The sequence below is a fragment of the Manacus candei genome, unplaced genomic scaffold (assembly GCF_025592945.1).
Source record: "Manacus candei isolate 608988 ecotype Guabito, Panama unplaced genomic scaffold, ASM2559294v1 h1tg000011l, whole genome shotgun sequence".
NCBI lineage: Eukaryota > Metazoa > Chordata > Aves > Passeriformes > Pipridae > Manacus > Manacus candei.
In genome coordinates, this window is record NW_026138059.1 from 18,968,764 (window position 1) to 18,995,378 (window position 26,615).

A 26,615-nucleotide genomic window follows, 5' to 3' on the forward strand; every position below is an offset into this window, starting at 1 on the left:
ATCATTTTGCTATAACAAAACAAAAAATAGGGTATCTTAACAGCTATGTATATGAAGGATGCATCAATTTGTGTTAATTTTAAAGAGGGTTTGTTAGGACTCTGAGTGAAATCCACAATAGTTTAAGGAAATTAAATTTTATTCTTCAACTTGGGTTTTTTTAAAGATATTTCAGTGGTATGATCTTTAATTAGTCAGCTATGTTTGTTTCCACATATTAAAAATAACTCATTTTCAGGAATTTATTTGCCAACCTTGTTAAATAAAGTACAGTGTGAAATAAATGACCATTTAAACCCTACAGAACTTTTTAAATCTAGGAGATATTCCCAAAGGGCAGTTCTTCCTAGGGCAGCAGTCCTGCCTAGACACCCTCGGTTTTCAGTGAATGGAGAGAGAAAAAGAGAGGGGGTGTCTTTTTCACAGAGTGAGTCAGGGCAGAAGCCTGACTTAGCAGTTCTGCATCACCCACCTGGGGAACACTCTCTCTCTTTGCTGTATGGGGAGCCAAGAAAGCTGATCTCATTAAGGTAAAGTCTGGGTTTCCAGTCACCCACCTTTAAAAAACTACCAATTGAGTTTCTTGCAATATGATATTAGTTTTTCCCAATAGATCAGTTTTAATATGCACACGTATTTTGAAGGGAATAGGATAGTACACTGTAACACAAATGGGTGTCTATCACCATCCAGTTCAGACAAAAATCGATATCCACGTAGCTCCTACTTCTTACCTTTGATAACATAACGCTGCAGTATGGGGAGCCTTGTCAGAGGCATCCTTAAGGAGATGGACTTTGAATCCAGTTATGAGCAGGCTTTACTAGATAAGCATTTAAACTCACTTTCTTTTAATGAAAAATTTTGGGATAGGTCACTGTTTGAAATGTCTTAACAAGTGTCACTGGAAACAATGAAGCAGCCACTGAATTCGAGTATTTGTGCACCGCTGTTTAGAAGCAAATTGTTTTCTTCATAATGGACAAATGAGAGTTACTGTGACATAGGAAAGTGGGGTGCCTTATGAGCTGCTTGCTATGGAAAAAGGCAGTGAACTGACAGGCACTGGGGGATCTGGGTCATCAGAGCCCTTAGGCAGCTGGAAGGGATGTATGTAAATGTAATACCTGACATACTTCAAGTTGTCCTTCTGTCTCAACCCATGAGCAGGATTTTATTGTGCAAACTATCACTGGTGTGAATTAAAATATTTTCAACCAGGACCAGAAAATCCTTGCACTTAGCTGGAATAAGCCCAGTAAAAGTGGGTTATGACTCTTCTATAAAACATGTTTATATCCTTTATAGCCTTTTCAGCTGCAGCAAAATATTCTTTCTTATACCAATGGAATTTCTTCCTAGTGTGGTAATTCTTTCGTCACTTCTTTTTGAAACATAATTTAACAGAGAAGAGTTTTTAAAAGCCAGTGAAAAGGAACATTTAGGAGCTCAGGGACACATGCTCATGGTTGTAATCTTATGGTAGGTCATTACAATGGATTGACAAAATGATTCTGCCTTACAATCTGTTTGACATTTTCTGGGAGGTTATGTGGAGTTAATAACGGCAGTAGATGTCATAGTATATTTTTTTTGGAAAACCCTTAATGAGTTCCACATGGCAGGCTTTTGCTTAAGCTGTAAGTCACCTAATATCTATGTAAGGCAGTAGGAATAAGTGAAGGAGTGTTTTTAACTTATATAAATGACTGAAGCTTAGTCAGAAATCTGTATCAGTTGTACACAGCAGATTAAGAGATGTTGATTTAAAAAACAAAAGAGAACAAAAACAGCGACAAAAAAAGCCACACAAAAGCACTTTCCAAAATTATTTATAAAATGAGAGTTTTTAATTGGATAGAAAAAGATTTAAGAAGACACACTCGTAAAGGAAGCACTGCTAGACAAAGCCTCAAGTAGCGTTAGGTAGACATGGTTTCATGTTGTAAGAATTCTTTTCTCTGACCCGCAGTTCTGCATAAAGACATTGGACCTTGCAGAGCAGCTACTATAACAGGAACACTTTCTAGAATTTCCCTGAATGATGAAGAGGAGGAAAAGGGACCAAACCCTGAAGGAATGAGCTATTCAACCTTGCCTGGAAACATCATCTCCAAAGTCATCATCCAGCAACCAACAGGGCTCCACATGCCTATGAGTATGAGTGAACTGGCCAATCAGTGCTTGAAAAAAGACAACAGTGAGTTGCGGAGGACTGTGTATTTATGCACTGATGATAATTTGAGAGGTGCAGATATGGACATAGTCCATCCTCAAGAACGGATGATAGAAAGCGATTATATAGTCATGCCCCGGGGCTCAGTAAATACCCAGCCATCACTGAAAGATGAGAGCAAAATGAATATAGGCATGGATACCTTGCCTCATGAAAGGCTATTGCACTACAAAGTTAATCCAGAGTTTAATATGAATCCCTCTGTAATGGACCAATTTAATATCAATTTAGACCAGCATCTTCCCACCCAAGAACATATGCAGAATTTGCCATTTGAGCCCCGCACAGCAGTGAAGAATTTCATTGCCTCAGAGCTGGATGACAATGCAGGATTATCAAGAAGCGAAACTGGATCCACAATATCAATGAGCTCTTTAGAGGTCAGTGGTGCATAAACAAATTGCATGCTCTGTTGTTCTAATTATATGATAAGACAATAAATTGTGTCTTGTGTCTAAGGGGTGAAGCTAATGTTTTAATTCAGTATAAATTGTTGTTTGGGATCATACACTGCTGTTCATATTTCTCTTATTATCAGAAGTGTTTATACCTAGAAAACAAGACTAAAGTTTCAGAACCAGTCTGTATGAAAAAATATAGTTCTGGAGATTTAACATTCCACACGACTGCTGAGGATTTCGTGACCTACCAGGTAAAGTGCACTGGAAAATTCTGTGTTGCTATGAGAAGAAAAACTATTCCTGCAAGATACAAGTGCTAATCATTGGTCTTACCTGCAAGCACATGCAGTTGAAAATATTTGCCATTTTATTGCTGACAATCATATCTGTCTCAGATATGATAGGTCTGATTCTGCTCTCATTAGTGTAAATCTTAGATTCTTCCATCCAGTAGTTCACCATTTACTGATCTAGTTTTGTTTGCATGTGTGTGCAGGCATTGGTACAACTGATGTGTGCAATAGGTACAGGTGGGTTTCATGTAGAGTATCCTAGATTCCAGTCAGATTGGAAAAGTGAACTGAAAAGCCTTTAAAAGGGTTTCAGTTATTACTACAATCTGTCTGTGGGATTTAAGCATTATGAAAGTGAAAATTATTTAAATAATTTTTTAAGACCTAAGCATCAAATACTGTCATTCCTATTAAGCTTTTATTTATGCAAAACCAGCAGTGAGGTGGAGTTGATTTCATACTTGGGCCTCCTTAAGAATTGGAAATACATTTCACCAGTATTTCAAATATTGTGAAACACAGCATTTTGTGGGAAAGACAAATGAGAATGACATGGTACTGATGCATTCTCTGAAAGAAGTTACAGGTGGACAAAAAGTCTACTGTATGTGTGATCTGGAAGCCATTAGCTATTACTCCGAAATGTTTGGACCCGTCTGTGAAGGGAAACAGAGACTTAGCCTGACTGTTCAATTTTTTAGGCACGGAACTGTAGCTGATATTTCATAAATGGTACATATTTACTGATATTTCTTTTAAAATGGAGTTGAAGTTTTATGGAGAGTTTGGGCAAAAGAATTTAGAATTTCTTTTCAAGAGGTGTCTTTACAAGCTTTGAAAGTGAAATATTTTCAGTTCTGTTTATATTGAGTGTGTACCAAAATAAGTTTTCACAAGACTGGATTTAACTGAAAAATTAATTGAAAAGGAAGTGTGGGGATTTGCAGTAATCAAAAATTATCCACGTTTTGGTGGTTGTTAAAGCGAATATGTATGAGCTCGGACAAGTTTTCAAAATTATGTCTAAAAGATAATGTAAGTGCTTGCCCACTCAGTGCTCAGACAGACAGGCTCTTTCAAAGCAAGTTTGCATTGTTAAAGGAGTTAACTGCCCTCAGTTCACGTATGTTATTTAATAGATATTAGGTGGTACACAGGAGTTCTCAAATTTAATGCAACCCAGAAGCAGGGTAACTAAGGTCAACTTCCAGTATTATCCTCTCCCACCTATCTACAGTACTGTCTTTTAGATAGTTTTTGTCAGATATAGAGACTCAAATCCAGTCCAGTTAAGATTATACATATGGATGAGATATATGAGAAAAGTTCATAACTCCTTGAGAAGGTAGATGTACATTTCACCATACCATCCACTTTAAATTACTCTCTGGTGATACTACTTCTTTCTGTTGCTGACAAATGTCATCTAGGACACCTAAAAAAAAAAAAAAGTAGACCTTATTCAAGTTATAAAAATTGGGACAATAGTTACTTCATCTTACACAAAATTACAGTTCCTGAGGCCTGAAAATCTGTGAGTATAGTGTACTGCTCCTTTAAATTTATTTTAACTGTATTTATATCATATTTAAAGTTTACCTCTAAGATGGGATGTACACACCAAATCTCAATCACTATTCTGTATATCCTTTCTATGCTCAGAAAAGACTAATAAGTATGTAGTAGAAAATGTAGTAAAACATAATAATATATGATAGTAAATATTTAGTCTCTTTCAACTCGGTAAACGCATTAGGTTTAGAAGTCTGTATTTTGGTCTAGGAAGCGGTAAACAGTTATGTTATTTAAGCTCATTGAACACAGTATAATCCCATGTTATATGAAAAAAACCCAGATATTAGGGCAGATCAGAAATAAAAGGAACTGTTTTGGCTTCTGTGTCTGCCTTTGTGGTTCTCAACTCTACCTGATGATATAGCATTACTTCATCTTCTGATAAGGTTGTGCTGCACTGAATTGAAGATAGAACATTAAAAAAAATGTATATAGAATAAAATCAGAGTCTCAAGAGGATCCTGATAAGCAGATCCAGCCAGACAAAGAACATGACTGTGTTTTTACATATGCAGTGTGTAAGCAAGGGTTGAGGTAAAGCTCCAAAATGGAGCCGACCAGCTGGATTAACTTTTGTTGTTGCCTTGAACAAAGTAAAGAAGAGAGCTCAAGTGACTTTTTTTTTCTTAAGAAGATTGCAAGACCTTTCAAAGACAGAGTTTTTCTGATATAATGGAGCAGCAAAACCTGCAGCAGGACATTCAAGATCATCCTGCCCACAGTTTTCCTGACTAGACCACCTATAAAGAAGATCTGGAGCAGTAGGAAGCTTTCCTCTCCACTCTGTTTATAGTGGAACACAGCTATAGTATCAGCAAAAAAAATGTATATCCTGACTTTTAACTCTGCAGGGAGGATTCATCAACCTCTACCATTAGATATCTAAATTTAGGCATTCACTGTATAAAATGGAAAACGAGCTCTTCATATTTGGCTCCCCTTTAGAGTCAATCGAGACAAATAGCCATTTTTAGGCCACTTTTAGACATCTGCTCCAGGATGAAGTAAATCACATGCCTCAGTGCAGGTGTTGCTTTTCAGATTCCATGATGGAAGCCAGAATGAATAGTTCAGACATGAACATCAAAAATGTAGATGTCCTAAATTGTCAGATGAATCCTACAGCATGCCACAAACTTTCTTCTTAAACTTTTATATCTACATATTTTTTTCCTCAAGAAAATGCTTAGATGGGAACAATTACATGCTTTATTTTATATAGAAGAATTTCAGTTTTCAAAAGATAGTCTGAGAATACTGTAATATTTACATACAAGTATAGCCTAGATAAGTATAAATTTAAGGATCTGCAGATTCACAATGTGCAAATCAGTGATTTTTATTTTATTTGGCATGTACCCAACAGTACCCATGCGATTATAGACACAGGCAGGCATATTAATACATCATAGAGTTTCTGAGGTGGAGTAATCAAACATCTGGCTAATCTTCTGCATATCCCTTATACACATGGATTAGAACTGGCTTTGCTACCTTGGCATCAAAGTGACTTGCAGTGTGCTCCTTCAGTTCAAAGTGTTTTGATTTTAATGAAGAAAACACTCAGTACAATCTTTTGGAATGGGTTTTGTTTTGAAAATGTACACTCAGAGTGATGTGCTCATTAAAGTGAAATTACTTTGAAGTGAAGTATTGCATTCCCAGCTACTTAGATGCAGAGTAAAGTTGGGAACTTCAGATGCAGAGGAAGAACCTGATGTGAGCAACATATCTCCAGGATAAGTAATTAATCTGTTTTTATTGTGCAAAAAAAATGGAAGAGGGAGTAGATACCTGCTGCTGGACTGTGTGAAGAGACTTGTATCATTACTTTTGTGGAAGAAGAATGAAGGGTTCTTTCAAGAGAACTATGCTTAGTATAGTGTGAGCAGAAATGGAAAAGAGTTGAACGGAGACAAAGACTTTAAACTATTTTAAGGCAAAGGACATGCAAAGCCAGGCAATAGAAACATTTATTAAAGGGAATAATGATCATCTGCTTTATAAGAAAAGGAAGGAAAGGACAAGACTTCACAAATTATTTGCCATGTAAAGGACTGGAATTATCTTTCCAGTCTCATATCTTCCTTCTTTATTTTTCTGTCTCAGTTTCTGCTATGAGATCTTTATGTGGAGTAAATTGATTGTGTGACCAAAATAATCCTTCTGTATTCTGTATTCATTCATGAGAGCTCTTAATACTTTCAAAGACAGTCAACTCTGTGGTCCTTGGCCAAATCACTGACAGGGACTTTAGGAAGAAAATACTGTTCAGTTGAGAAAATAAAGGGGTATGTGAAAGATAGTGAAATACAAAGAAAAAGTAAAGGTGTAGATAAAAAGGAGAAAAAAGACACATAAAAAAAGGGGGGGGATATGGCAGAAATGGAGAATAAGCTTAAAATAAAAGTATTCGGAAGAATGAAATAAAATCTGCATGGAAGGAACAGGGTCTAAAATAATAATAAGAAAAAAAAAGGAAAGGAGAGAAGAAATACACAGTTAAAATAGTCAATCTCATCAATAAAGTATCAGCATCAGGCAAAATAAAAGCAAAATGGTGTGAAGTCATTTTGATTTATGACATGAGAAATAAAATAAGAGAGAGCAAAAAGAGAGAGACGAGCACCACAGGAATTTCTTCTTTATCCTGTTTCCACGTTGCATTTATTTTAGGGCATTGTGTATCTCAGATTTCTATCCCTCCCATTCCTCATTTCATTCTTCAATAAGTTGTGGAGACAGCTCTTGCGAATTTTGTGACTGTCAGTGAAATGAAGTCTAGCCCTGTAACAACCCTCTCTTTCTTTCACGTGAGTGTCTCAGATTCCTCTGACTTCAGAAATTGATGCAGTTTATTTTCAGGTTACACTATAGAGTGTGAGTAGAATCAGGCAGAGCTGATTCTAGTAACTGAAGATGTGAAGAACTGAAATTTTAGAAGAACTGAAATTTTAGTCAGTATTGCGATGTGCAGCATATATTGCAGACTTTATATTGTAGTTGTTCATTTAAGAAATGCTACATTTTGCCCCAAAGCATTCAGAAACACAAACCAAGTGCTTTTGGTTGATTGAGTAAATAAAAATGCAGGCTGCCTCATGAGAAAAAGGGAGCAGCAAGCCACAATAATTTGCCAGTATAGTTTTAAATTGAGATCTCTGAAGTTATGTTTGTGCTGTGTTGATGTGCTAAATATGCTAGCATATTTTAAAGACATAAAATTCCCACATTAAAAAGCTATTTCACTTTTTTCATTAAAATTTACTTGCTTTATGTTTAGCGCATGTTGTGAACTAATAGCCAACATAATCTACTATTCATAAACCAGGGTGTTTTTCAGTTATATTCACACAAAAGGCATTTTAAATCAAAACTGTCTATCCACATTCCACTTTTATATCTCTGAGGGCCAAAAAAGATTTTCCTTTACATTTGTTCTGGGAAAAAATCCTCCCGAAGATTAAGATCTTGTATGTCAAATATAATCTCAGAGTGAATTATAAACTGCTTATAATAAGTCTTTATATTAATGGAAGCACGGTTATGGTCCTTACTATAATATGGTATCTCTGGTTACAATTATACTTTGCACAATGCAATATAGTTTTAGGAGTATCTGATGTAATTAATCAGTGCAGTGGGTTGACTCTGGCCAGATACCAGGTACCCACTAAAGCCTCTCTCTCACTCCCCTCTACAACTGGACAGAGGAGAGAGAAAGAAAAAAAAAACAGGTAAGAATTCATGAGTAGAGATAAGAGCTGGGAGAGGTCAGTGACTGATTACCTTCACGGGCAAAACAAGACTCAAAGTGGGGATAATACTTATATTTATTACTAACAGGATAAGAGCCAAAGAGTGAGAAATAAAACAGTCTTAAAAACACCTTCCCCACCCCCTCCTTATTTCCATGTTCTCCCTCCTCCCCCCCATCAGTGCAGGGAGATGGTAATGGGGGTTACGGTCAGTTGTTGTTTCTGCTGCTGCTCAGAGAAAGGAGTCCTTGCCCTGCTCCCGTGGAGTCCCTCACACAGGAGACAGTCCTTGATGGACCTCTCCAGAGCAAGTCCATCCCTCAGGCAGCAGTTCTTCCCAGACTGCTGTCCCATGGGTCACTCCTCCATGAGGTGCAGTCCTTCAGGGATGAGCTGTACTGACGTGGGTCCCCCACAGGGGCCACAAGTCCTACCCGGAAAAACCTGCTCCAGCGTGGGCTTCCCTCTCCACGGGCTGCAGGTCTCTGGCAGGACCCTGCTCCATCTTGGGCCTCCCACAGGGTCACAGCCTCCTTCATGCATCCACCTGCTCCAACACGGGCTCCTCCATGGGCTGCAAGTGGATCTCTGCACTCTGATGGTCCTCCATGGGCTGCAGGGGCACAGCTGCTCCACCAAGGTCTGCACCACGGGCTGCAGGGCCTCAGCTCCAGCACCTGGAGTACGTCCTCCCCCTCCTTCTGCACTGACCTTGGTGTCTATGTTGTTATTCCCATGTTCTCACTCTGCTCTTCCCTGGCTGGAATTTCTTCTGCACAACCATCTTTTGTTCTTAAATATGTTATCACAGAGGTGTTATTTTTGTTCCTAATTGGCTCGGCCTTGGCCAGTGGCAGGAAGTCCATCCTGGAGCCGGCTGGCATTGGCTCCAAGGGACAGGGGAAGTTTCTAGCAGCTTCTAACAGAAGCCACCCCTGTAGCCCCCCCCGCTACCAAAACGCAGCCACAGAAACCCACTAAAATCAGGTAGTGGTGTAATGCAGACTAGAATAAGGAATAAAAAACAGGCATTTCTCATTTTACAGAGACAGAGAGAGATTGTATTAGTCGTTTAGCAGGAGCAGCTCTTTCCTGGTGCCAGCAGATTAGTGTGTGCTGGTGTCTGGAAATTATTCTTCAGAATTCTATTTTTGTCCCTCAACAGAGTTTAAAGTTGTTCTGGAATTGCACAGAAAAGCTATACATGATTAGCACAAAGTAAAATTGATTTAAAACAAATTACTGTTGCAAATATTTTTTCACAGAGTTTCACTTTGGTTGTGGTATGAAGGTTGGGGAGTTTTTTCTACTAAAATGGATTCTATCAATTAAAATCAAAGAGCTGTAAAAATCAGATGGTAAAAATCTTGTCAGGTCATGTCTTCTATCAATGTAAGAGCATTTTTTACAGTATATTTCTTTAATACGTAATCAAACTTCACTTTCAAGATTAGAGTAAAAGGCTTCCACTGCAGATTATTGCACAGTTACATAAACTTTCTTTATTCCCAACATGATCTCTGATTTTTTTCAGATTTTTCCGAGACCAGTTTGTTTATGTGTTTATATCCTTCTAAGGTTTCTGAACAAGCTTCTGTGTTTGCTTCTTCCAGAGGCAATGTTTAAACAAAGTTGTATCGCTCTTTTATCCTTTCCTCTTAAAAGTACATTTTGCTTCTCTTCTCTGAAATCTCCCCAGTTTACAGGCACGGTTTGGCTTCTACCAGTGTGACCTTTTTTTTGGAAGATTTATAATTGTGCATGGCTTGCAGTTCACTGCCTACCCACCCCCCTTATTTTTTTTCAGAATTATGGAAGTTAACTCCCTGCCACTGAATAATTGCATGGGTCTTCAGCTTTTTAGATAGTCCCTCTATTACTTATCCTTGCAGTTCTCCAGCAGCTGGGATTCTTCAGCTTGGAAAACAGATGACTGAGGAGTGAATAGGGAATGATTATTCATATCTCCTATAATATAAAAAAACAGGAGTATCAAATGAAATGTCAAAGGGAGAAACAACATAATTTCCTTTGTCATGTTATACTTATTTAAATTGTGGAATTCAGTACCCTAGCACATTTTAGATGTCAAAATAAGCTCCTCCCAAGGAACCTCCTAAACTACTGAAGAAGTAGGGAAGGTACTGTAGTAGAAACTTTATACTTGCCCTGAAACCTCATAGCAGAACCTGGTCAAATACAAAATACTATATTCTACTAACATTAATACTCAAGTGGATCTCCAACTGATCCTTGAAAAAAACACCAGCTTCCAGTGTCATTTTTATGTTGGCTAAAATCATCCTCAGTTTTCCAGGTACATAAAGGGAACAGCTTTTTAAAAGAAACATAACTCGTATTACCAGTTCGGCAACTCATTTGATGCATGGAATTTTCACCCCTTACTCCACGCAGCTGCTGCCTTCTGTTAGTTTTAAGTGTAGAATGAGTTAGATTGTTGATTTCTGAAAGCATTTAAGTATGTGTGCAAAACCCCATTTTTCTCAGACAAAAGAGACATAACAAATAAACTTCATAAAAGAAAAAAGTATATATGTAATTACAAAGTAATTATTTTCATGGCTTAGGCTTGTTATGTATCATGCAGAAACTAGGAGAACAGTTGAATAAAATGTCAACTTCCAGTTGGGACTGAAGGGACACTCTTTTATCCTTGTAAGTTTCCCAATGACTTCATGTTTCTAAATATGTTCCCTCTCTCAAAAAATAACACTGCAGTCATTTCAAGACAATTACGTAGTAGCCAGGAGGACCTGATCTTTTACCTAGTGGTGTCAGTGACAATATTGCAAATAACTTTCAGTGTTGCAGGATCATATTCATAACCAGCATCCTTTGGTTTTCAGAAACCTGCAGAACTTCACTGCTGCCATTTTGGTGTGTGGCAATTAAATACTTTTTACGTCTTTGGAGAATAGACTGTGGCAGCACTTGCACTGTATTTCATACTATGCAGCCATGACAAAAATGTGAAGCACAACTTTGTGAGTTTAAAATAAATGTTTGTGATTAGATTCTTGTTGAGCCCAAGAAAAATCCTCACTGAGATAAACCTGTGGTATGACCTTTTTGGTCATAACTGGTGTGAACTAACAGCAAAATTGCAATAGTTGCCTTTCTCTGACAATAGCACAGTTGAATATGTTGCAGTCTGTTAGATATGTCTTTGTGCCATGTAAACAGTGATAGAGTTTTCTACCTGCAAAACCTAATAATTCAGTTATGCCAGGAATATTTTCACTGTGGTTAAACAGACTTAAGGCAAAATAAAAATGCTCCAATTTTACAAATCACAGTACCTAGCAATCTACATATTTCTCCCTAATTTTTGTTTTACTTAGGATTCTCAGTCAGACGATTCAATGATATCTGATTTGTTACTGAACTCTAGCTTAAAAATAGCTTTTTCAAGCATTTTTCAAAGCTACTCCTGTAAACTTCACCCCGTTATCTGCTGTACATATTTGTTCTTTTGTAGCCACTGAGCCTTTTCAGTTGTAGATGTGCTCTAATTGTACCTTAAGAATAGATCCTTCTTCATCAGAAATACGTAGATTTCTTCAGGTGCTGATTTACTGTGGAATGACAAAGGCCTATGTCAAAGGTACACTTGTACCGTGGCCCTCTTAACATGAATGAAACGAAAGAATTTAGCTGCTTTAATAATTTCAGTATGACGTCCTCATATTTTTTCTTACCTCTGAGACCTTTGTTGTTTCCATGTTTTCATGTTACTTAGTTGGGAAGAGTTGTTTAATTTGTTTTAAAATATTCTCTTTAAAGTGTGCTAGGTTAAATCAAGCCTTCATGATTAAAGATAGCTTCTCCAGAGCTTGTTGTTGTTGGTTGTTTTAATTGTATTACACTGTTCTTTGATACTGCTTCCCAGCCCTTTAGGCATCAGTGTCAACGTGATACAGAGATACTCTTCATATTATTGTGGATTGGAGCATTCAAATTTTACTGCAAAACCAGGCAACATGTAACAAAGTGATATTATCAAGGGCTCAGGGACCAAACATCATCTGCTCTCTACAAATGAAAGATTTGTAAAATCGTTCCTTTCAGTTTCAGGAAAACCAAGCAGCTTACTAAAACCTGGAGTTTTTTTAAACCAAATAAAATCGAAGTCAGAAGCATTATTCTTCTTGACTTGGTGACTTTGATTTGTATCTCACTGAAGAAATTAGGTGCAATTTGAAAAAGTTCCTTTACCATGACTTAAGCCAGCCTACCCTACCACAAAAATTAGGGTTAAATTGTAGCAGTAATCCTTTTTGGGGTTTTTGGGGTAGTCTCCTTCCTGAAGATGATTTGTTTCCAATCTCATGTTTTTTGCACTCTTTTCAGCTTTTGCAACCTAGCTTCTTTCTACATCTCTTTAATCTATTGCAAGACATTTAATTTCCAGCCTCAGAAGAGAAAAAAGATATTTCTATCTCTTATTTATAGTATTTGTGCTTCTTTTTGATATAATTTGGCTTTATAATTGGTTTTGTTTATAATCTAAAAAATTCTGTGCTAAATTATTTGTGATATGTCTGAGCAATCATATTCTGTTGCATTTTATTCAAGTGATTACTTCACTAGTAAATCATTTTTGCTTTATATCAGATGCTTTGAATCAGATTTATCATAAGTTTAAAACAAAATCATTGCTTTCTCCATCCAGATTGTCATTGCAAACAAACAAGCTGAAGCTGTGGCAAGTGTAGATGGCTTTGGCTTGATTTTGCTATCATTTATTCCATTAAAATCAATGGAGTTGTACCAATGTACTAAGCCTGATGTAGGAAAGGATCAATTTCTGTATACCTATAAAAATCTAAATCATAGATATGTATAGGTAGTTGTGTAAAAAGTATAAATATGATGATAATTTTCAAATACCACAAAAGTATAGAAATAGATATATTTTATACACCGACAGGTTCAATTGCATGCAAATAACATGCACATCATGCATCCCAGTGAAATGCAGTCTGGTTTATTTCAGGGAAAATAATATGATATTGGTCTAATAAACCATGCAAAGTCACGCATTAATTTTAAATTATCAAGATAAAATCTACCTCCTCTTACAGAATACCTAATATATACCTGATAGGAAAACAGGAATGTTATTTAGACTCATTAATATGATTTGGTGAATAGTCCCCTTGTTAATACAACCTCTTTTTTCTTTTTTTTTACTGCTTAATAGAGAAGAAAATCACGTTATTCGGACCTTGACTTTGAAGTAAGTTTTACTGAATTATTCCTGATTATTAAAAGCATTTTCCTAAAAGTAAATGTGTTCATTTTAGCAGATTTTAGCCTTCTGACATAGTAGATGTGATAGGATTTTTCAATTGGTACTGTACAGAACATGATGAACAAATCATTAAAACTACTTTGGTGCAACTTGTTTGCAAAATGTTCTGAGATCAAACTGTCATATTGCAATATTAACCATCATGATTTCAGTTTTTAAATTCTTTGCCTCTTCATTTTCATCTGGATTTGTTTTGTTGGGTTTTTTTTTCTGTTGCTGGCTCTCTACCTATTGAAAAAGTGTGACACTTTTGTAGAACAGGCTACATCAGGGAGCAGAAGGTTGCTTTGTTCAAAAGATTCTCGATAATTTTTTTATCTCTCTTCAATACTAATTTACTGCCATGTGAGTTTCACATCCAAGTAGTGATTATGAATGTGTCAAATTTTGAATGATAAAGTGCTGAAGGTGTCAAAGCTAATGGATCACATGCTAAATAAAAATCAAGTTCATGTAAGGTTCTTTAGGCTGGATATCCACAGTTTCAGACTCTAGACCCTTTTGAGTGAGAACGTTTAGTTGTGATAGTTAATGACCATTTTGTTCTCCGTCAGTCAGTATGATTGTTGTCTCAGAGTTTTGTTTATTTGAGCGGTTTTTTTCTCTGATCCCTACCAGAAGGAATACAACAGCTAGTTTTCAAGGGAATGTTCGTAATTTATGGGTTTGGGATTTTTACATAGGTTGTCTGTTCGTGCACAGAAGTAGTTTGATACAATTCATTATGTGTGTCTCCAGAGAAGCTGAACAAATATATTTGCAAGAAACCTACAGATCTTGAGATAAATTTGAAAGCCAACAATCAGTATATATCAACCATAAATTCAAAAATTACCCTGTCTGCACCTGCAAACAAAAGCAATTTTTACTATTATTTGGGCTGTAAGCACACACATGTACTTCCAGATTTCAATTTCTAGTTTGTAGAAAAGAGGCAGAACTAGCCATAGCAGTGGTCATAGGAGACTTACAAGGAAGAAGGGTTTGCTTTGGTGACCTGCTTTTGCTGAAACACTGATCCTCCATGTTTGATGGTGGCTTCTTGGTAGTTTAGCATTGTGCCTTAATCTCTTAGGTCATTTTGGCCCGAAGACTATAGCTACCTTAAGTCCTCATGTAATATCTCAAATAATGCACTGGAGAAAGATTCACACAGGAAATTTTAAGGAAAATAAAATTAAAATATTACCCTAAATATGTTTTAGGATAAATGCATAGAAAGTAAGAAGAAATAATAGCAAAATTCTGATGAGCAAGCAATTCTAAAATTAAATTCAAGCAATATGCTTGGAAGTTTTATAATTATAGTGATATAAAGAATTTTAAATTTGACTTTTCTTTATTGAAACATAGAAATATCATGCTGTTCATGATCAGAGCATTCTCTGTAAACAGGTACTAAAACATTCTTCCTATCACTCAGGAACATAATCTGACACCAAATAAACACCAACAATGCAGTGTACATTCTACTCTCAAGAGTCAGGCCACCCATTACGTATTTTCTCTTGACTCACATGGTTTCAAAGAATCACAGAATGGGTAAGGTTGGAAGGCACCACAGTGGGTCATCTGGTCCAACCTCCCTGCTCAAGCAGGGTCATCCTAGAACACATTGCAGAGGATTGCAATGTTCTTGAATATCTGCAGTGAAGGAGACTCCACAACTTCTCTGGGCAATCTTGTTCCAGTGTGTGGTCACCCGCATAGTAAAGAAGTTCTTCCTCATGTTCAGGTGAGACTTCCTGTGCATCAGTTTCTGCCCATTGCTTCTTGTCCTGTTGCTTGGCATCACCAAGAAGAGCCTGACTCCATCTTCTTGACACCCTCCCTTCAGATACATACATACAGTGATGAGCTCCCCTCTCAGACATCTTTTCTTGAGGCTGAACAGGCCCAGGTCCCTTAGCTTTTCCTTATAAGAGAGGTGTTCAGGTCCTTTAATCATCTTTGTTGCCCCCCACTGGACCCACTCCAGGAGCTCCATGTCTCTCCTGAACTGCGCACAGCACTCTAGATTTGCCTCACCAGGGCTTAGTAGAGGGGCAGGATCACCTCCCTCAACCTGCTCTTCCTAATGCACTCCAGAATACCATTGGCCTTCTTGGCCACAAGGACACACTGCTGGATCATGGACAGCTTGTTGTCCATCAGGAGGATCCCTGGGTCCTTCTCCACAGAGCTGCTTTCCAGCCTGTACTGGTGCCCGGGGTTATTCTTCACTGGGTACAAGACCCTGCACTTGCCTTTGTTGAATTTCAGAAGGTTCTTCTCTGCCCATCTCTCCAAGCTGTTGAGGTCCTTCTGAAGGGCTACACAGCACTTTGGGCTGTCAGCCACTCCTCCCAGCTTTGTGTCATTGTGTATGTAAAATGCTTACACCTTTGTCTTGCCTTGTTTGCAATATTGTTGCTTCATGGTCTAATATTTTTAGAATTACTATTAGAATGCAGGAAAATATATTTGTTTGTAAAAAGGAGAGGATGAGGCCTTTGGGAGTGACTGCTGAGGAAGTGAGAGTGGTAACAATACTGTGCCAGTTGCTACTGTGTTTTAGAAGTATGGACTCAGACTAACCCCATCTCACCTCCCTGTTTTATGATTCCTCTGATTATGTCTGTAGGCTTTCCTGTGTCCTTGCACTTAGTGTGTCCATCTCTCTAAGGTAAAACAAAATAAAAAAAGCTATAAAATGTTCAAAGGGCCCCCCAGATTCCTTCACTCAGTAAGACATCCTGATGAAGGGAATGAGATAGTATGATGTGTCCAAAATGCTGCTATTTAGATACCTCAAAGCAGCTTGACTGCAAAATAGAATAGAGTCTGGAGGTGAGATCAAGCCAGAGTGATTGGACATACTACTTAAATGTTTAACACTTTCTCTACTTTGTCTCTGAGCAGTGCCAGCTGGCATTCTCTGAGACAATGCCCTTCCACAGTTCTGATAACAAAGGATAGAATGACATGGATGTGGTTCTGAGGATGCTAAGTATGCAGTATGGACAAGGCTGTGTCAAGTTTGGCTCCCTCTGTCCTTTTTCTTTTAACACTCTCCCAGCAATCTCTACACCCTCAATCTCTTACATGTCTCTCTATATCCATACAAGACAAACACTCAGGCTATGCCCACCTTACTATATTAGGCATTTGCGGGAATATTCCTGGGTGACAAATTTCCAGCTTCTATATGGATTAATTTTTAGAATGACCTTCACTATTTTAGTCTGGACGACCTTTGCCTCTCCAAAAAGATTTTGAGGGTCATTAGGGAACCAGCACCATCTCGGTGCCATTTACAGTAGACAATTTGATTGTAGAATTCTTACTTGGGAGACTAAGAGAATTTAGAATAATTTAGTATTCATAGAGAACATTACATGATAGATGCTGCCAGAGAATAGTCTTGGACGTTTGACTTACTACTGCAGAGTCATAGTTTCGTAGTTAAAAAAAAAAAAAAAGGTTGTTCTAGTGGGTTCCAATGGAACATTCACCTCAATATAGAGAATTTGAAAGAAAAACAAATAAACATGACAAAACCAATTTTTATCCAAGAGCCACAAATAAAACTCAAAGCCAGCTGCTATGTAATGTGAACACAGCTAGACTAAGACTACTCAACACCATACTCTCTGTCCCTATTATCTCTAATACATGCAGAAATACAGACGTAGTTTTAAGGGCCTTTGCAATGGATTATGAATAAGAAAAGACCTGTGACTGTGCGGGTACTGTTATAGAAAACTTGTGTCTCCATTCAAAGGAAAGAGAGAGGGAAAAAGATGACATCCAAACTGGTAGCCTTATCATATATCTTAAGCTGGTTAGAGAGGAATGTCTCAAAACTGAGCACCTGTATCTTGTTTTCCCATTTTAGATAGTTTACAATTGCATTCCTAAATTATCCCTTTATGTAGGAACAAAAAGACAGACTGTAACAAATGGGGATTAGTCTGTCCACAGAAAGCATTTCTGCTGCATAATATGCACTCCATTATTAGATTTTGTAAAACACTGACTAATTTAGTTGAACCTTGAATTTTGCTAAATGAACAGTCAACATGCAACAGCTTTACAGCTTTTTTCTCGCTATTACCAAAGATTAGTTTAGACTCATTCATGCAGTCTGATATTCAAAACATGACCAAAATTATTGGTCTGGACAATTTGGATCCTTGTTGCTGCTGGCTATGGTAACCCTAGCTAGGTGCCCTCTACCCCCAGTCATTTTTTCCCTAAAGGTATACAGGTATCTTTTTCATTAAGTCTCAGCACTAACAGTTAGCTGTCAGATCAAATAAAATTCATTCTAATTATGTTGAACAGAAATACAGATGCTGTAGAAATTCCCAGGAAGACTTTAGAATTGGTATGCTCTGGCAATCACAAAAACGTACAGGAGAGATAAACACTACTATTGACATGCATTTTAGGATTCAAGATCACAACTACTTTTGAATTCTATGAGACTGTCTGACTGCCGTATTTCCCCAGCAACCCCACTCTCCCCTCTCTATCAGTCATTCATTGAATCTACTCTGCTAATAACATTTATGCCAAATAATTCAGAAAAGTGCCTTATTACCCTGATCCCCAGGATTCAAGTCATCTCTGGCTCTAAGGGAGAGCAAGGATACACTGGACAAGTGTGAATACCAGAATGTCTTCTTGTCTTTCCACAGAGCAGTAGGTTCTCACTAGCAATAATGCTAAATTGATAACTAATTGCCGGAGCTGCATTCATTCAGAATTTTGTCTGCCATAGATATTCATTATAACATTACAACTCACAGAAGTTTAAAATCCTTCTCTTACTAACCTGAAGACATCTCTTGAAGGCAAAGGTAAAAAAAAAAATACCTACAGGGAAAGATCCCTTCCTGTTCCCAAGTTTGGCAACTGATGATACCTATAACATCTTGAAAACACAGCATGCTTCCGTTATATGGTTGGGAAGGCATTCCCCCATCTGTTCTTTTCACTTAGCTGCTTCATAAAATATTTGAGAGACAATATTTTTACCTCTGACAGTATAGAAAATCTCTAAGGAAATTAAATGACATTGTAATGATGATGATGATGTATGATGATGAATGATGATGGATGATGATGATGATTATTATGTTGTTATTTATTGGCCACAAATCATAGAATCACAAAATACCTCTGGAACAGACATTAGTGATCATCTCGTTCCAACCCCCTACCATGGTCAGGGACTCCTCCCACTACACCAGGTTGCTTAGAGCCCCATCCAGCCTGGCCTTGAACACTTCCAGGGGTGGGACATTTGCAACTTCTCTGGGCAATCTGTTCCAGGGTTTTACCACCCTCATCAAAAAAGATTTCTTCCTATATCTAATCTAAACCTACACTCTTTCAGCTTAAAGCCATCACCATGTGTCCTATCACTGCACATTCTTGTAAAAAGTACATCTCCAACTCTCTTGTAGGCCTCCTTAGGTACTGGAAGGCTGCTATATGGTGTCCCAGAAACCTTCTCTTCTCCAGGCTGAACAACCCCAGTTCTCTCAGTCTGACTTCATAGTAGAGGTGCTTCAGCCCTCTGATCATCTTTGTCACCCTTCTCTGCAGTTGCTCCAACAGGTCCATGTCTATCTTATATCGGGGACCCCAGAGCTGAATACAATACTCCAGGTGGGGTGTCATGAAATATTCATGAGAATATTTGTTCTTGAGTTAGAGTTTAGCTAAAACCCTATCATAAATTAAAAAAAAAAAAAAAAGGAGCTGGGTACAGAGTTGTGTTTGAAGTTCTTCCCATCTTGATGATAGCCATCCACACTCTGAATCCCTTTCTGTGAACAGATGCTTATCAGAGTAAGGCATTGTCTCTTCAAAACAAACACTCTATCTGACTTATGAGTGGGGGTAGAAATGTGAAAGGGATGTCAGTTCAGCTTAACCGCCTTTAGGCTATGGGGCACAAGAGTTATGGAACCTGCAGGAAAGACCACAAGAAGATGTGTGTCTGTAGCCTGGTGGCTAACTCAAGTGCTTCTGGCAGAGATGTGGAATTAATGGGCAGATATGTAGCTGCATCTAAAGAAAGTGTACTTTCAAGTGCAGCATGAGAAGTTCATTTTCCATCCTGTTCAGGTCTGGTACTATCACAATCATCCAAGTATATAGTGGTCAAGATCTCCAGCTTTGTTTTGATAAAACTTATGTATTTCTAAGATTAATAAAGTGGCGGTTTTCCCATTGCTCATTTCATAGAGAAAAGAGATTAACCCCCTACAAATACTCTGTAGTTGTTTTCTCATAAAAGAGAAAGACCCATATTAGAGCATATTTTCTAGGAGATAAGATGGTGCTTTCTAACCAGGAATTTGAAAGAAGTCTAGAAAATAAAGTTAAAATTGGAAATTGAAGTTACTGCACCTCACCTTCAGTTCAGATTGTTCTTTATAAGCAGTGGGGAGGGGGTGGCTGTCAGTGGGTAGGAATTATGGAATGGAAGCCAGGAAAACACAAAGCAACTGAAAGATCCATAGGTGCATGTTCATACCAGTCATTCTGCTATTAAGAATAAAATTTAAAGCCTTTTTTTTCTGGCAGACTTCCCAGTGCAAGTGTTTTATTTCTCCTCCCACCTGCTTCTCCTCAAGAATAATGTAATGAACTGAGTAAGACATTTGCATTATTCATATTTGCTATTTAACGACATCTTGGGTACACGATTTGGGAAAAGACATCAGAAAGTAGCATTCTCTATATTCTTAGCCTTCTACTAAAAAGTTTCCAAATGGAGATACTTGTTTCACAGTCATATGCTATTTACTGCTTTTTAGAACCAGTATTTTAACCCACCAAAACTGTTTTATTCCGATCATCATTTCTGCTTATTTCAGCCAATAATAATCTTTGAGATACAACCTTTCCTTTTTAAATTCTATGTATATGAAATTTGCTATATACTCCTATCTACTAAAACAGCAGTATCTTAAAAGAATCCCCAGGAAGTCACTAAAGTGAAACTCCTCTGAAAAATTTAGATCATCTGTCTCTAGTTAAATTACATTGTGCAAGGAGTTTATTACCAAATCCTGCACAAAGTTTTCCCTTATTCACCCCACAACTCATGTTAATAGGCATTTGATTGCTTGATGTATCTCATGTCTCGTTTGTGAATAATGTCACCAATTTCCTATTGTCAGAAATGAAATAAATTCTCAAGCTACAGTGTGGCTATATTAAGGATAACATGGTTATTATGGCATAGCAGTATAAATGCATGGCCTAAAGAGCAGTCACATTTCCTGAAATCTATAAACACATAATGCAAATGAAAGATAAAGTTAAAATTGGTATTAATAAAGGATTATTGAGGGTCAACTACTGCCACTTCATTTTAAAAGGTACTAGCCTAGGCTTGTCAGGAGTGTTATTTGCTGGAAAGGGTCACACTGAGGTACCACATACATAAGTTTGCAGAGTTTGCCATGCACCACTCCAGGGAAAATCAGGCTTGACATTTAGTGGACTTGCACAGAGGCCTGTGTCCTGCACCTCTTCTGTCAGCATTACTGGCTGCTGCCTTGACTGTAACTCAAGTTCAAACAGTTAGTTACAAAAGCTTAAGAAAAGTCAAGCTGAGCCCATCCACTGTTGGACTGAGGTGAAGCATCCTTAGTCCCTCCTGTCCCTTGTCCATCGAGACCACAGAACCATGAGACTGGTTCAACAGTAAGCAGCCTTCATGTTTGCTCCAGAGGCTGGTTTGAATCCATAAATGAGCATTAATTTCTTTGAAAACAACTCTGATGATAGAGTTTACAACCTAGACTTGAAAAACAGCTTCGCTCTCCATGTAGCTGCCCCAGGCAGATTCATGGCTGAGGCCTGTGAACTGAGGCCTGAGAACTGTGAGGGTTGTTTGGGGTCCCCATCTCTTGCACAGGAGTGCCATGTAATTAGTGGAAGAGTGTCCTATACATGGGCTAGAGGGAGGATGGTTTCCAATTGCTTTATCCATAAAATAAGAAAGCAAGTAAAATTGAAAAACTGTACCTACTTTGCTTAATATGAATGCCTTTTCAACTGCATTTTATAATGATTGGAATGACAAGATGTCTAATTAAAAAGACATAACATTTGGGAATTTTCCATTTTGAGCCAAGATTTCTGAGTTCAGCATCCTCATAAAAATTGCTCTGACAGGGACAATTACGAACTGCTGTTGCTTTCCTACAGATATTAAAATATTAGTGTCCATGTTGGAATCAGAAATTCTAGAAAATATTCCTAATGTGCAAGAGAAATGTTCTTCTGAGAAATCGCCATCACTTCCAGAATGCATCTAAGCTAGTGGAAAAACACCAGCTCAATAAATGTGGGGTGAAAACAATTTCTTGTACACAGGATGAACATTAAACAGAGCAGAGAGAAGGCTCAGTGCAATTCACTTCCATTGGTTGAGTCTATAGGGAAAAGATGGCCCTGCCAAATTCAATTTACTTTATTATGTTGGGAAAAATAATGTTCCTCTTAAAAAAAAACCCAAACAGATTCAATTATAAATATAAGCAATTATGTTCCATTTTGCAGAAGGTCATGCATACAAGAAAGAGGCACATGGAATTGTTTCAAGAGTTAAATCAGAAATTTCAGACTCTGGACAGATTTCGGGATGTACCAAAATCAGGCAGTATGGTAAGTTTTCCTTCTATTGTATTTAAAATATGATGGATCCTAAAGAACAACAATGAAATAAGAGCCCTTTGAATTCAGTATTTTTCCCAAGAAGACCTCACCTTTAGGCAGCCTCAGAAGTGAGAACAGAAGATATTTTCAGTAATCTAACCTATGACAAGACTCATTAGGTTTTACAACCAGACCATAACTACTCACTGACATCATTATAGATGACAAGTAATTGAACTGTAGGAAACAGATTTCAAATCTGCATATGCCTACTGAGTCTAAAGGGCTTTGTATAGACAAATCAGCTCACTGATATAATTTGGCCAATAGGGTTTTTCCTCTGGCTAGGCAAGGAGATATTAAATTAGTTACTACAAACAAGTCTAGCTAGATTTACCTATACGTGAGATGGTCTGGAAAGCACACAGGATCTCTGTAATGCCATGTCTTTTCCATAATAGGTTTATAAATATTTACCATGGGAAAAGCAAAAATTAAATCATCCCGAGTTAAGGCTGCTATCGTCATAATTCAAATTTATACACACACACTCGTACACACATGCATTACACCCTGACTGCATCTGATAATGAGAGCAAGTACATAGTTGATTTCACCTAATTAAAACAGCTAATTTAGTCTGATATATTTGTTAGCAGTAATATTTTGATTAGTAATAATTTTTATAAAATTTTATAATGTGAAAATTGTATATTCAATGGAACTAAGCTAGAATCATTGTATTCTATAACTTTTTCAGAAGAGCTGCTCTCAGACATGAAGAAGAGGTATTAAGCAGATGTGAGGCCAATGGATTTACATCATTTACATCATCTTAATCCAGCAGAAATTTAGCCCTGATTCTTTGATGAACCTTTAGCTGTGATATGTGTTATTTTGTATCAAGTTCTCACTCACTTCTCCTTCTGAGATTTGTTGACATGTACAGTTTTCATTTGTCTCCCTACTTGAGATTTGCTGTTCGTATAAAGCTGGAATTAATTCAAAATCTCAAAGGGAATCTCAGTGAAAGAGTTGTGTTTACTCTGTTTCACATCAGCGCTGTGTTTTTGAAAGGTCTGCCAAAAAAAGCTGCCTAGAGGAATGGTCTATCTGTAAGACAGTCAGAGGGTGATCCAGGTACCTAAATATAGGCATCTCAGACTATTTTAGACAGTCTCAGAGGTCTTAGTTTACCACATGGTACAGGCAGTGATGACACAAGACTCAAAGGAGACCTGCACCTCTCATGAAAGATTGTTGGAGATCAAACAGAAAGTCCAAAGGCAACTAAAATGGTGCAAAAAACGTTAGGTTTTGGCAACTGAATCCCACCCATCATGTTACAGCAGATATCACTAATTAAATTGGTCATAATCCATAATGTCTTCTACCCTATAAAATTTAGCATGCAAAAAAAAAAAAAAAAATCCAAAACCAGCAAGGTGGCTCTCACAGCATTTTCAAGGCCTCTGTGTTTCTGTCATGCACCTACCACAATTTAAAATCCAGCTGGCAATCTCTCTTTCAAACCATTCCATATTTCAGGCAACAAACTGTCCTCTATTACCTTCCCTTCTTCCATTCTTCTACACAACCACTATTAGAAAGATGGCTATTGGGACTGGATCACTCGGCCATTCCTCACTACATTGGTTCTTGTGAAAGAAAGGGCTTAGCTGGCAGCTCAGGTGAGGAGCCTGCCAAAGTGTTGATTGTTCACAGAGAAAGAGTTGCAGTGGTGCTGAACACCCACCAGCCTGGCTCCCTGCAAAGCCATTTCCTCTCTCTGGCTTCTGTGTCTCATGAAAGCAAACAGCCTTATACATGGAAACCACATTATTTCATCCTTGGTTTTAATTCTTCTTTCTTTGGTCTTCAGGAGAACTCAGGACCAAGCAAAGCTCCATGGGACAGTTTCAAAACCACAGGCGACTACCAACACTATACAACGATAAATGTATTAGACACAGAGGCAAAAGATGCTTTAGAACTCAGACCAGCAGAGTGGGAGAAATGTCTGAACTTGCCCTTAGATGTGCAAGAAGGTGACTTTCAAACAGAAGTTTAACAAAAACAAACTGAAAAAAAACAGAAACAAAACAAAAATAATTCGTTGCACTGACAATAAAGAGACTTTGGGAATCCTGACAATCCTGACGCTCCTGTCTGAACATTGCGACTCCTTTATGTCAGGCTCTTCCTGTGCCAAATGTCAGTGGTTTTTTTCGTACAGTATATTCCCACTAGTGCAGCTAGTGGAGAACCAGGTGTACAATTCTTACCATCGTGTGTTGTAAGTACCCGTGGAATGGATTTGTAAGGTAATCTTTATAGATAAACCTCAAGCAACGATTCATGTTGTAACAGCTTCATTTGGTTTAGTTTTCAAAAAACTTCACCATGAAGCACAATGTATATATTTATGCAGTTTTTAAAGTTTATAACAGTCTGTTTGGCCATTACTACACTTTTTACTTTATAATATAAAAGCAAAGTTTTTGTCATTAAATGAATGTCTGTTGAGCTACATTCTTCATTGCTTTAAATGCAATAAAGTAATAATCTCACTTTTATATGAATAATATATTTCACATCTTTATTATTGCAGTTTTCTCTGGAAAGCTCAGAGTAGCTTTCTCTGCTGCAGCTGTGTATAAAATATTTAAAATGTTGTATGGTGTAAATAAACCTTTGTCTACATATCAGTTTCCTAGTGCATTTTATTCCATATTTGTTCATCTTAAATTTGAATATTTATAAAATTTTCTTTAAAAACACACATATTTAATATGTATTTGCAGTTTTAATAGTATGTTGTATGTAGCTTCTACAAGGTGTTTCTAAATCATATTAGTAGGTTTGCATAGCCATTCTGTATTTTCTTAGGTATTCTTTTGTGAGAATGTACCATATAAATTGGACTTGTCAGAATACTACTACAATTGTTCTGTTTTATAAGAATTTTTGTCTAGTAGCAGAAAGACAAATAATGGAAAATAACTTTCAATACACAGCACCCAAAGAAAATGTTGACTTAGAATCATTACATCTCATGCATGGTCTCGTTGCTTATAACGAGAAAGACATTCAAGATAAAAAATTTGTAAGTATTTTAGACAAAAGAAAAAACAAAAACAAAAACAAAAACGAAAAAACCCTGAGTGTATTTCATTATAAATCCAGAGCAGATCATGATTTGTTTTGAAAGTGCAATTAAACAATTAGGAATAGGAAGATTAAATCTCCTTTTCCATGCTTAGAACCAAAAGCAGATCTTCAAAAATCTCTCATCTACAGTATAGCCATGGGGGACACGGATGGGAGGATATCTCAAATCTTCAGATGTCATATTTCTAGAAAAAAGTTTCAAAAATTATTTTGGTTTCTGCTGTACAAAATTGGATATACTGCAGCCTACTAGATGGAGAGCTCTTACAGAGGAAGAAGACATGATCACCAATCTGCTTAGGAAGGAAAAAGACTAGAATAGAGGCTTGTCAAGGAGCACTTAACCCAGAACACTGGTAGAAGAAGATCAGCATCCATCTGTTCAGAGAAAAGTACTTAGGATCAACCTTAGGACCAACTTGCAGAAAGTGTTTCAGTCTGTCATTCTTTTCTCCTGGCCATAATAAGTTATTTAAGCCACAAAACAGAGACTGACTTTGCCTGCTTCAAGAGAGCATCTAATGCAGAGTGCAGACTAATCTAACGCTTCAGGGTCTAAATCTTTAAACAAATAAGAAATAACTAGCTATCAACCTGGTATCAACTGCATTAACTGGCTTAGAGGCCTAGAAGTTATATAAGTTAGATGATGTAGTACTATTGAGGACACCCTTATAAGTAAGGATGACACCAAATTGGGTAGAAGTGTTGATCTGCTGGAGGGCAGAAAGGATCTGCAGAGGGATCTGAGTAGACTGGATGGATGGGCCAAGGCCACTATTATGAGGTTCAATAAGGCCAAGTACAGGATCCTGCACTTGGGTCACAAAAACCACATGCAGCGCTACAGGCTGGTGGTAGAGTGGTTGGAGAGATGCCTGGTGGAAAAGGACCTGGGGGTGCTGATCGACCAGCAGCTGAACAAGACCCAGCAGTGTGTCCAGGTGGCCAATAAGGCCAATGGAATCCTGGCCAGCAGGACCAGGGAAGTGATTGTCCCCCTGTACTCAGAACTGTTGAGACTTCACCTCAAGTCCTGTGTCCAGTTCTCGGCCTCTCACTTCAAAAAGACATTGAGGTGCTGGGGTGTGTCCAGAGAAGGGCAATGAAGCTGGTGAAGTGACTAGAGAGTAAGTCATATGAGGAATGGCTGAGGGAGTTGGGGTTGTTTAGCCTGGA

General features: G+C 37.7%; 1 protein-coding gene across 9 annotated transcripts in view; it reads left to right on the top strand.

Moving 5' to 3' along the window:
- Positions 1-24,968, top strand: part of ADGRB3 (adhesion G protein-coupled receptor B3) — a 459,474-nt gene extending 434,506 nt beyond the window's left edge. For 6 of the 9 annotated variants that reach the window (XM_051777697.1, XM_051777702.1, XM_051777701.1 and 3 more), the window contains 5 exons: positions 1,973-2,616; positions 2,775-2,888; positions 13,488-13,523; positions 22,170-22,274; positions 24,148-24,968. In XM_051777697.1, coding sequence (XP_051633657.1) covers positions 1,973-2,616; positions 2,775-2,888; positions 13,488-13,523; positions 22,170-22,274; positions 24,148-24,336 — 1,088 coding nt within the window. In that variant the 3' untranslated portion in view covers positions 24,337-24,968. The remainder of the gene's footprint in view (positions 1-1,972; positions 2,617-2,774; positions 2,889-13,487; positions 13,524-22,169; positions 22,275-24,147) is intronic. The other 3 variants (XM_051777703.1, XM_051777705.1, XM_051777706.1) reach the window with 2 other exon arrangements.
- The last annotated feature ends 1,647 nt before the right edge of the window (positions 24,969-26,615 follow it).